We start from the raw sequence: 12535 nt of genomic DNA, 5'->3' as shown, positions 1-12535 counted from the left end.
GCTACTTAATAGTTTGAAATCATATAAAAGAATCAGTCTAAATTGTAGAGGGTTGTCAACTCAGCTGATTTTCACAAGACTTGGAAACATCAAGAGTCCCCTGTCACACTCAGAACTGCTCCTGGGCTCACGGCCAACTTGTTCTATACCTGAAAAGAAGTGGGCCTGACCTCTCACTGTTCCAAGCTACGGCTGCCATGAGAATATAATGTCAGGTTCTTTAGAAGTTTCAAGTTGAGTGAAATGACTTGTGTCACTTGGTACCAAGTTTCAAAAGTCCACAGCTGTTGCTGTTTATGGGCACAAGATCTAGAAGACCACTAGTGAGTGGCTGGGTGGATAGATGGGTGGATGTGTGGATGGATGGGTGGATGGGTGGATGGATGGGTGGGTGGATGGACAGACAGACAGGTGTGTGTGTGTGTGTGTGTGTGTGTGTGTGTGTGTGTGTGTGTGTTTTCAGACTTCTTCCTTACCAGCGGGAAGCTTCTCATTACAAGCTAACGAAAACAGTTGTAACTCAACAGAAGCTAGAGTTGCACTAATTTCTGTTTAGCTTCCTCTCCAGTCCCAGCAACCCCCATCCTACAGCTGGAGGAGTGTTGTACCCACAACAACAGTGCCACACTGTCCTGGAAGCAGCCCCCTCTGTCCACTGTGGCCGCCGAAGGATACATTCTGGAGCTGGATGATGGAAGTGGTGGTCAGTTCCGGGTAAGCAGATACCCTACTTATTAAGCAATGCCAGGGACTACATCAGAAGACCTGCTGTGCAGTCACGGCATGGTCTTCCCATCTCTCATGGAGGTGGACCACCCCCGAAGGGATTTCTTATAATGTATCATCAAAGATGGATAGGATCTGTCAAATCATCTTGCCATTTCGAAAAGACAGTGTAGCAGCTGCGTGACAGAGCCTATTTCCTGTCTCTCTGAGCCTTTGGGTCCGCATCTGCCAGTGAGGGGCCAAAGACAATAACATGTGTCTTACTTAGGATTTCTACTGCTGTGAAGAGACACCATGACCACAGCCACTCTTAGAAAGGAAACATTTAATTGGGGCTGGCTTACAGTTTCAGAGGTTTAGTCCATTATGCAGTAGTGTGCAGGCAGACATGGTGCTGGAGAAGGAGCTGAGAGTTTCACATCTGGAGCCACGAGCAGCAGAAGCAGCTGTCCCTGGGCATAGCTTGAGCATAGGAGACTTCAAAGCCCACCTACACAGTGACACGCTTCCTCCGACAAGGCCACACCTACTCCAGCAAAGCCACACCTCCTAATAGTGCTACTCCCTTCTGGGGGCCATTTTCTTTCATACCACCACAACTTGTGTGTGGTGCTTTGGTGCTTAGAGTTCATTGGATAGTCTGGAAAACCAGCGTGCTACTGCATCCACGATGAACCTGTAATATTAGCTGTTACTATCACGATCATGATTAGTGCTAATAATACCATCAACCATTGCCTAAGCCTTGTTTCTGTTGTGACAGATTCTAATGTTTTGTCCTGACTTTTCTTACCTGGCAAGCTCTTCCATTACAGCTTCCTTGTTGTGAGAGTTTTTCTAGTAAAATCTTTCTCCAGCTCTTTGTTTTTCTCCCTGAGCCTCTCATCAGACAGAGCTGGCACCCAAAAAGTATTACTTCCACAAGACAAGGATGTGCTGACCACACTTTTGTTCATGGTTCCCTCTGGATATGAGGCAGCTGCCTTTTGGCAAGACATGGCTGTGGTGCCCACAGATTAATGGTCTCCGTGTGGCAGCCTGTCTGTGTGTGCCTGCTTCTGTCTCAAACACACTGTCTTAGTCAGGGTTCTCTAAAGGGACAGAACTTACAGAATGACTCTATGTATACAGAAAGGGGACTTCTTAGAATGATCTACAGGCTGTGCTACAGCTAATCCAACAGTGGCTGGCTATAAATGGAGAGTCTGAGAATCCGGAAGTTGTTCAGTCCATGAGGCTGGATGTCTCAGGTGGTCTGCAGTCCACACTGGAATCCTGAAGAAGCGGGTTCTGATACCAGTGATGGAAAGAACTTGCTAGTAAGGGCAAAAGCAAGCAGGCAGAGAGAGAAGCTTTTTCCTTCCATGTTCATGTAGGCTGCCAGCAGAAGGTGTGGCCCAGATTAGAGATGAGTCTTCCCACTTCAAATGATTTCATTAAACAAAAAATCCCTCACAGGTGTGCCCAGCCATTTTGACGTTTTAGTTAATTCCAGAAGTAGTGAAGTTGACAATCAGAACAGCCATCACACACACACACACACACACACACACACACACACACACACACACACACAGAGCTTGCCTTCTACCTACCCCACCACAGTCTTTCTGAGCTTTTGTTCCTGGGAACTCTCATGCTGGGACCCCCCAAAGGAGCACCTTTGTGGGTACCTAGGCCTATTTCAGCACTGACAAAGAGGAGAACCTGTCCAAAGCACACCCCAAGCCCCAGAAGACGAGGCTTTCCTCCAGTCAGTAGGAAAGCCTGGGCCACTAGCTTCCAAGATCAAAGCCTACAGAGGCCTCCTCCTCCTCCTCACTGGTTTTGTTCTCTACTAGAATTAAATCCTTTCAAGCAGGAGGTGTCTTCTATGATTCTCCTCAGGATTCTCTCATCTGGTAGGGAAGACTTTATTCACATGTATGTTGACTGGCATGGAGAAATCTTCATATCTGGGTATCATCGAAGGCTATTGCCATCCCAAGGTCTCTTGGTCCTCCCGCTGCCTTACAGTGTGTGTAAGCACTCCCCTTTCATCCATCTCGTTCATCTGCACATCTTATCTGACAGGCCCAGATTTCTAACCATGGAGAATTTTCAACTTTGACACATTGAAGCCAGCCTAAACCTGACGTTTAAACTAAACCGCTCATTTTTCTCACAGCTAAGTTTCTTTTTCAGCTATCCTGAGTGTATGTTCGGAGACATTACACTCAGGATCCCAGCACCAGCTGGCTCCTCTCTCCTGAAGGCCCAGGAGTAAAAGAAATCAGCCTCCGGCCCCTTCTAGTCAAACCACAGCCCTCACATCTGGGTCCCTTCCACTTACTCCACAGCTACCGTAAGAAGGGGTCACCCTTGTGCTAGGGTGTGTGACCCCCTTCAATGGTCCATCTAGTTATTCAGCACTGGCTTTACCTAGGGACTTGTTAAAATGCAAAATCTCAGCCCCTACTTCAGGGACCTATGGGAACAAAAACCATATTGTAATAAGATGCATAGGTCATTCATACGTTCAAATGTTCAGAATCCCTGAATGAGCGAATGTAATATGCAGGTTTTCTGAACCGCTGCATCAGTAATGAATTAGTCGACGGGTACTCCAAGCCCGCGAACAGAGGGCTGCCGCTTTAAGCTGTGTTTTGTATGCAGATTGTTCTTACTCATTACATCAGCCTAACTCTGCAAAGCGTGCCACTGAGGAGGGAAGCAAATGCCTAGTCTATGCTGAAAATGCATCATGCTCGGCTTTATTTTAAGCCTTTGAAATGTCATTCTTTCTCTGGCCCTTCTCTCCTGTACTGTGGTACAAACCTCCATTCCAACGGCTTTGAGTATAATCCTTGTGACAGTTCCTGAAGTCAGAAACATCGCTTGCAGACTATTCTCATGTTTTCAGGTTTTTAAAGATGCTTTTTACAAACCACACTGATGGATAAAGGTGTTATGTTCTCTATAAACATCAACCATAAGCATAATCTTAACCAAAGACTCCCAATTATGATTTTTTTTAAATACTAGCTGTGGATCACCATTAAGCTACTGAGCCCAATACAAATCTAAAGTTAGAGTGCCCTCACACCCATCATCTTGAAAAAGTAGGTATTAATGTCCCCGTTTTACAGATTAGGTGACTGAGGCCTTAAGCAATAAATTAAACAGCCCAGTAACTCATAGAATTCAAGTCTGGATCAGGCCAATACCAAAGTTATGCCGAATCCCTGAGCAGAATCCTTCCCTGTTCTGTTCCTCACAGGATTCACATTAAGTGGTGTCCCATTTTCCATTGACAGGAAGTATATGTTGGAAAAGAAACAATGTGCACCGTGGACGGCCTTCACTTCAACAGCACATACAATGCTCGAGTCAAGGCCTTCAACAAAACAGGAGTCAGCCCCTACAGCAAGACACTGGTCCTCCAGACGTCTGAGGGTAAGGCCCTTCAGCAGTATCCCTCAGAGCGGGAACTACGTGGCGTCTAACGTGGCTGGCAGCCTGGAGGTAACCCCATCAGAGCCACATCCCTCAAGTTTTTCCATGACTTGCACTGTCTCCGGCCCCAGAGCCGCTGTCCCTCTCCTGCCTTTAGAAGGCCCGGGAGATGTGGATGTGAGCAAACCAGAGGTTCCACATCTGCAGTTCCAATGGCTTCCTTTGCTAACACTCTAAGCGACAGTGGACGAAGCTGAACGTGAAGGCCTGAATGTGCCCCATGGTGTCTAAGATGGAGGCACTTAAGCTCTAGATCAGGCTCCCATTCTCCACCAAGCCACGTCAGTGGCCATTCTGCCCAAATGATTCTCCATGTCTTTGTAGCTCTTGCTTGCTCCTGACGGGGCTGGGATGTAGATTATTTCCAGCTCTAGATCTGTATGACTGGACCATCTTTTCGGTGGGTGTGGGGTGCTAAAGCCTGTTGACCACTTCTGGCTTAACCAGCTCGGACTACTTCCTTTCCCACCCAAAGCCCAGGCCATCAGCACCGGGACTGAGATTTCCTGTGGGCACCAAACAGGAAGAGACCAGCAACTCTGCTTTACCTCGTCATGTGGGTCATTACCAGTCCCTCTAGGGGTGGTTAGGCTGCCTGGGGCCACTGTACGACATTGTTTCTCTAGAGGACATTTGATTCTTGGCTGTATTATAAATACTCTGGTCACCAGAGACAATCTGTCTAGAAGAGGCTTGTACTTGACGGCCTGGTATAACCTCTGAGGCTTTAATGTTTTTTTTTATTTTACAAGCAGCGGGAGCACATGAGACTAAACCTGTGAAGGGTATGTGTGACTGGTACCAAAGCGTTTTGAGACTTTGGGTTGTTGTTTTAATCACAGAAGTCACCTCCTACCCCACTGGCACTCTCCACGACTAATCTCTGGTGTTGACTTTGTTCAAGATGTTAGCTAAAAAAAAAAAAAAAATGGTGGTGGTTCTCCAACCTTTCACACACCCCAGCATGTGTCAGTCACCCCTAAAATGGTTCACATGGTTCAAAACAAGCACAACTTTGAATCCCACAGTCAGGGTGAGAGACCCACAGCTATGAAAGCCATGCTTGGGGGAGTGGGTGTAAGTCTGAATGAAGCTCAGAAGAAGAGGCTTTGCCAAGGATCAAAGACTCACATGGCCTGTACCCACACAGAGGCTAGTGACAGACATCTAGCTCTTTGCCCAGACTTAACATTTTAGCGTCTTCCTTCGGGGATGACCGACCAGCTTGAGAGCTGTTGCCTCTCTCCCTGAAATACCATGCTACATGCTAAGGGCCTCCAGGAGTTCTTTCTAGAAGCAATGTAGAAGGCCCTGACGGTGCTGGCCACATCTCCCAGCGCACCGAAGGTAGTTTGACGAGGTGGGATGTGAGTAGAAGCAGAGCAGGGAGGAAGTGTGGGGGTGTCGCTGTGATTTGTCAACAGAACTATATGAAAACTGTTTCTCTTCGAACTAGGTTATAGAACCCAGATTATTGTGCTCAAACCAGTTACTAACATAACCTTCTGCGTACTTCTGTCTGTCCTTTCGTCCTGCAGGAAGGTGTCACTTCTTAGTCTCTCTCAATGTTCATGAGATACTGGTGTCTATTATTAGTTACAGGATGTGGACCTGCGATCCCCGGTACCACACTCACAGAATTGGGGGTCATTTTCTAAGTGAAACTAACGGAACACGTTCTCTACGAACAAAGAAACTGTATTGTAGAAATCCATTCCTCCATGAATTTTATATATATATATATTATGTGCAAATCTAAGGTATGTATGTGACTCCAAGTCATCCCCGATCATCATGTAGATATCAGCATTCTCTGTTACTGCCCCGAAGTGATTCACTCATGATGAATAAAGTTCGCACACACACTTTCTCCATACTTTGGTTGTTTTTTTTTTTCTTCTCCCTCATTGAAGTAGTGACACAGGATTTAGGAAGTGAGGGGAAATGGCAGTGAATTGTCATCTTCAAGAAAGACTCGATCAATCCCTTACCGTAGAGAAAACCCATCTCATCAGATCCCTTTGGATTTTCTGGAAGTCAGGGAGAAAATGCCGTAATAGATACTTGAGAATTCTGTTGCGCTTATACCTTATCCTGCCATTTCTACAGTTTCCGGAAAGTTTACTTTGGAGTTTGTTGTTGTTTGTTTGTTTGTTTTGCTGGATTGGGGCGGGGTGGGTGGTGATTTGTTCTAGCTTTTGGTTGTGAGAGAGTCTTTCACATTCTTCTTAGCAAGAATCAATTCCCTTCCCAACTTCAGAACAGAGGTCTGCATCTAAGAAGGGTCCATTTCATGTGTGATGGACAGCAAGTCTAAGTTAATGACATGTGTGTAATGTGTGGCTTAAATCATTGTCACTAACACTCTGCCACAAAACCTCCTGCTGGCCTAGAGGGGACGTTACGCAGGGAATCCACTGTGTGCATTGTTAGGAGTTCTGTTCATTTTCCCCCCTCAAAGTCAAATGTTTCTGTCTGTCTGTCTATCAGAGAGTTTGGTAGGTGCCCACGGTACTACACCGTGGGTAGAGAGTGTGGAGCCCCTGTTCCTTTGCTGTATGCAGCTTCCAGGCTAGGAAGAGAACGGATCTTAAAGAAACACACACATATCCACAAAGAAAGACAGCATATACATGAGAAAACTGTACAATGCACTCTAACTTAAGCTAATGGAGAAAGCAGTGTTACCTGAGTTCCAGTTAGGTTAGTCTCCACTGAAAGCGGGTCTCTGGGGATGTGTCCAGGACTGATACATGCATGAGATGTTACCTGAGTTCCAGTTAGGTTAGTCCACTGAAAGCGGGTTTCTGGGGATGTGTCCAGGACTGATACATGCATGAGGCCAGTCCCAGATCTAAACCAAGTCATACTGACTTAAGAAGAAATACAAATGTAAGCAACTATGAACTTTATTGAAATGGGCGACAGAGTAACCCAGCCAGGAAATGCCCTTGCCATCTAGTCTGAGTACTTGATTTCAATCCTCAGGACCCACATGTAGACTCTGGAAAGTCGGCCTCTGTCACACAGGCATATCAGTACCTCCCCCTCCCCTGACACCATATCCAAGTAATTGAATAAAGAAATAAATAGGCTAAAAAATTTTGAAGAATTTTAAAATAAGGCCCATAAACTTGGTTGTGTATGTCTTTTAAATTAACTCATTGAATGGCTATCCTGGCATGCACTGCCTGTAACGTTATCTGCAGAGAAGTCTTGAAACCATTCTGTACCAAGGCTTTTTTAACACACTGTGTTCTGAGGCTCAATCTGTGTGACAGACTGTACCCCCACCAAAAAGAGTCAGGCAAGGCTGAGAACCAGTGAGGAACTTCGGTTCATTTTCCCGTAATTTCCCTCTGCCTGCCTGAACCAAAAACACCTTCTGTCTGTTTGCCACAACCTGGAGAGACTGAAGTGGAGCACAGGTAATATCCCTGAGGCCAGCAGCTGGCTGTACAGAAAAGTTTCCTGGGACTCCACTCTGCTGAACTTCTCAAGGCCTGGGAGCTTTTTAGCGTTCACGCCTGACAGTCACCTGGGAGAGTGGGAGCTGCCCCTCACTTGTCCCTCAGAGGAAAGTATAAGGTTGAGACCTCTACACAAAACCTGCTCTTTAACTCCAATATCTTTAACTCCAATCTCTTTAACTCCAGTCTCCCTATAAAAGGTTCATCTGGACAGGTTCTTGGGTGTAGAACTACTTCTGGGCATTTTTGAGGCCCTTGACCTGTGTTTCCAAATTACTTTCCAGATAAACTGAACACCAGGAGTGTGTCGATCATTCCAGAGCAGCCTACCACCCTAAGGTTTAACTTAAAATAACAGGTAGTCGCTTCTAAAAATAAAAATTTTCTAAAAGAATTGGACCTTATTTGTTCCTAGGTTACTATTGTGATTGATTCATATCTAATAACCACATGAAATAAGTTACAATACATTGCGGGGGTGGGCAGTGAGATCTAATGAGGTGGGGAGGACCTCTCAAAAAGATGTAGAGGGAGAGAAATCCAGGTAGACAGAGTTGTGATGTATGAGGCAAACGCTTCCAAAATCTACTTTGAACCAACACCAACAGTAAACTTGATCATTCCAGAGCTCTCAGTTACGTCAGAAAACCAGCTTAGCCCCATGCTCACAGAGGCGGCCCAAAGTCCAGCCCGCTCCCTGGAATTTGGGACCTCGCTGCTCTTTTGCACACTCCCTGGCAGCTTGCTCAGATAGCTGCACGTGGTGCTACTCCTCTCTTTAAGCTGTCTGCCCCTCAGTCTAGAATGCCATCCTGAAATGATGCAGTAAGAAGAATGGCCTCTGGTTAGCAGGGGGAAAGGACGCAGGGTCCAGGCCTGCTGGTTTCTAGGTGCCCAGTTTGCACCTATGGGTCCTGAATCCGTTGACTCATTGCTAAGACCCCAGCAGCACATTAGAGAAAGGGCTGGGAGCCAGATGTGGATGTGGTGGCACAGACCTGTGATCCCAACATCTGGGAGGGATGAGGATCAGGGTGAGTTAGGTAAGCCTGCACTACATGAAACTGTGTGAGTGTGTGTGTGTGTGTGTGTGTGTGTGTGTGTAGTTTACACACACACAAGAGGATGGGGAATTGTTAGAGAAGTTGAGGATGTTGAGGGCATTGAGCTAGGAGGAAAACAATGAGAAGAGATTAAAAAAAATACACACCCACCCACCTTCTATGAAAATTTAAACAGTATATAGTGCGTTTGGGAAAGGTCCCCATCTAAAGCACTTAAAGTTGGCATGTCCTCCAGAGCCCTGAGTGGATGTCAAGCATATTTCAGGCTTTGTAGTCACATCATGAAGACAACACAAACAAGCCCAAAGTTAGACCTTACTTCACTCTGTGCCAGGCTGTGCCAGGCTGTGCCAGGCTGCTGGGAACTTCCTTCATTGTCCCTGGAGAACGACAGTTACGTGAAAGTCGGAAGATTCTTTGGGGAGAATAGAGAAATCATAGAAAACTATTCCTTGTGGGGCTGGGAGGTGACCCAGTGGGTAAAGTACATGCTGCACAAGCTTGAAGACCTGGACTCAGGTTCTCGGCACCCACCTAAGGAGCTGGGCACAGTGGCACATGCCTGTAGGCCTGGCACAGGAAGGCAGAAATGAGGATCCCTCGGGCTTGCTGGCCAGGCAACCTAAACCAATGAATGAGATCCAGGTTCATTGAGAGACCCTGTCTGAAAATATAAATGACACGCCCACCTCTGACCTCTACATGCATGTGCCTACATACACACACATACACACACACACACACACACACACACACACACACACAAATACACACATCTGTTTGTTCTATGTTTCACTATAAAGTCATACAATAAAATTAATTCACCCCCAAGGCAGTTAAACAGATGACAGTCCACACTACCTCTCTGGACCTGTCACTAATGTCTAAACACCCGTCCTGCTCTGCTGAGGCGACAGTACTCCTGCTCTTAATGTATTATTAGTCTTCTGCTGTTGTAACAAGTTGCCACAACACTAATGGTGTAAAACAACACACATGTATCCCCTTAGACTTCTGGAGATCAGAATCCTATAGGGAGGGATCAGCAGGACAGGGTCCTTTGAGGACATTCTAGAAAAACATCTGTTTTCTTGTCACTTCCGGCTTCTAGCAGCCACCTGCCCTTCCTGGCTCGCGGCCCTTTCTTCTATCTTAAGATCTGGCAGCATAGTGCCTTCCAGCCTCCTTCTAACTCTGCCTTCCTTACGTAAGGCCCCTCGTGATTACTGTGGTCCCACGAGTCTCCAGCTCTCAAGAACTTTAATGGAATCGCTGCAGAGCCTCTTCCCCTCTGGAAGGTAACCCGTTCAGAGGTTTCTGGGGATGCAGAGATGGGCATTTGGGGGTGGGACACAAACCCATCTACCTCATCTACCATACGAGGAAGCAGTTATCCTACCCCACATGGGAGGAAATAACTTTCCAAGGCATAAAGTAACACTTCAGACCCAGTTCCTTCAGACACCCAGTACAGCACATTATGGCACTGATGTTGGAAATGTGTTACTTGCTTTTACCTCCAGAAAGAGAAAGAGGACTACCCCGAGTCTGTCTGGTGTGTAAACACATCCTTCCAAAGTGAAGCTGTTTGTAGAGTTGCTGTGTCTGCTCCACTAGCCAGAAATAGGACGCTGGTGTTTCCAGAGTCACAGTAGACTTTTGTCAAGAAAGAATATAGCCTCTTGCTTTAAGAAGATGTAGAAGCGGCTTGATTCTCGACCTGTCTAAGTCCAGCAGACAGGTGTCTGTACATCCTCCAACCCCCACCCCAGGCAAGTAATTACCCTAAAGAGTCCCTTTCCCACGGGTATCACCATGGATGCTCTAGGCAGGAGGTAACGGTCATTGATTGGCAAGGAGAAAGGATGTCACAGATCTGAGGTCCTCAAAAGCTACTATAGATGAGGCCTGGGGCTTAAAGCCAACTTAGACTGAAACCATCCCAGAACTATTGATTAATAGAAGCTTTCTAGCCCTCCAGATCTCAGCTTGGAAAGCAGAGAGAAAGAAATAAGGGATATGAGAGAGCCATGTTTTACATAAGGCTGTATACTCCATCCAGCACTACCACCAACTGTGGGCCCTAGGCACTGGAGAAAAACGTGTTCCCAAGAGTCCTTAGCGGAATGACCTCAGTGGCCATCACCCCAGCATCTAACTGATCAGATGTTCAGCCTCACGCTGTCCTTTCCATGGTAACAGCCTCTGCTCCCACACATCAAAGGAAACCTCCCTGAAGTACTGAGTAGTATAGGCAGAATCCTCCTCCATCAGTCTCAACACCAAATGGCCTCAGGTACACGTGTCCGGAATCCCTTTGTAGACATACTTTATAATAATTTGAGGCCAGCCTAAGCATTTCACTTTAAACCGTAGCGTACTGAGATCCTCACGTCCCATAGAAGCTGTAGCCTTGTGAGGAAGAGAACCCCTCAGGAAAACAGTGATGAGCAACAACACCACAGTCACCTCCTGGGGCTAATGGTTCATTTACCTTTCGGTTCCTAAGCACCACTTAGGTGAACAACCCTATTTAGAGAATTAAAGATTCCTCCTCGATGCAGTACAGGGTTTGTGGTTGGCACTAAATCATCCCCTCAACCCTAGGTGACCTCTTATGCCATTAGAAGGCACTCCATGGTCCATGGCATAAACTTTGCCTTTTTGTATATTTCTAAGACATTAAAAAAAAAATAGCTTTGTCACTCTCAAATTTCATCACCAGGAACTGATCTTGCCGGTCTATTTCCAACCCCACTACAGAGGAGGATATGTTCCTTAGCTTTTCTAGGCTTCCGTTCTCTCATATGTAAAATCACGGAACTCCAAGTTCCTACAGTTTGTGCTTCTGTGGTCTGGCTCTTCAGTCTGGCTGTAAAGCACTGTTACTATATATTTAATGCAGGTCAGACACCAGGTGCCACCTGCCTCCTCCAAGGTCTTGGTGGGTCTATATTATAGGCATATAAGTTATGCCTATAATACTGAATATTCAGCACTAAATTAAATATTTGGGAAATTAACATATATGGAAAAACACATATTCTCTGAATATTTTTCCCCCATCCCTCTACTTTGTTTTGCCTGACTCAAAAACCATCTGGGCCTCTCCAAAAACTAACTTAATTAGAACATTCATTCCCAGGACAAAATCCTCAAGGTAGGTAAATTGTACTTGACCAGTTTGGGATAAATTCTACCACATAGAAAGAGAGAGAGAGAGAATGATAAATTTCAGAGCCCAGAAGAAAGAAATATTTTGTCCTTTTCGTTTTGACAACATGTAGTGTCCCAAGAAATTTCCTAAAATGTTTCATAAGACTGAATTGGATCTACCACCCTCTCTGCGGATCTAGAGAATGTGCTCTTCGGTCCTGTGGAAGTGTGTATCTAATTAAAGTGTGAGGATTCTCAGGCCTCCTGATGATAGTTGCTGCTTATAGATGATGCCATGGTATCCTAAATTGGAGTGGAGGATTGGGCAAGGAAGTATGCAGTCATCCTCGGGGTGCCAAGAGCCGGTTCATTCTTTTTTTTTTTTTTTTTTGGTTTTTCGAGACAGAGTTTCTCTGTGTAGCTTTGCGCCTTTCCTAGAACTCACTTGGTAGCCCAGGCTGGCCTCAAACTCACAGAGATCTGCCTGGCTCTGCCTCCTGAGTGCTGGGATTAAAGGCGTGCGCCACCACCGCCCGGCCGGTTCATTCTTTTAAAAGGAGGTTTTCAAAACAGATTTGTTTCTTACTACTCAATGGCAAATACTGCCGCTCTCAAGAAAGCTTA

The 12535-nt window shown here is 46.0% G+C and overlaps 1 protein-coding gene across 2 annotated transcripts in view; it reads left to right on the top strand.

Annotated features, from left to right (window-relative positions):
- Trim9 (tripartite motif containing 9) overlaps nucleotides 1-12535 on the top strand; it is a 107017-nt gene that overhangs the window by 80473 nt on the left and 14009 nt on the right. For both annotated transcript variants that reach the window (XM_059279594.1, XM_059279595.1), the window contains exons 6-7: nucleotides 557-714; nucleotides 4023-4161. In XM_059279594.1, the coding sequence (XP_059135577.1) occupies nucleotides 557-714; nucleotides 4023-4161 (297 nt within the window). The remainder of the gene's footprint in view (nucleotides 1-556; nucleotides 715-4022; nucleotides 4162-12535) is intronic.

The sequence above is a fragment of the Peromyscus eremicus genome, chromosome 14, assembly GCF_949786415.1.
Source record: "Peromyscus eremicus chromosome 14, PerEre_H2_v1, whole genome shotgun sequence".
Classification (NCBI taxonomy): Eukaryota; Metazoa; Chordata; class Mammalia; order Rodentia; family Cricetidae; genus Peromyscus; species Peromyscus eremicus.
This window is presented reverse-complemented; position numbering and strand designations above follow the sequence as displayed.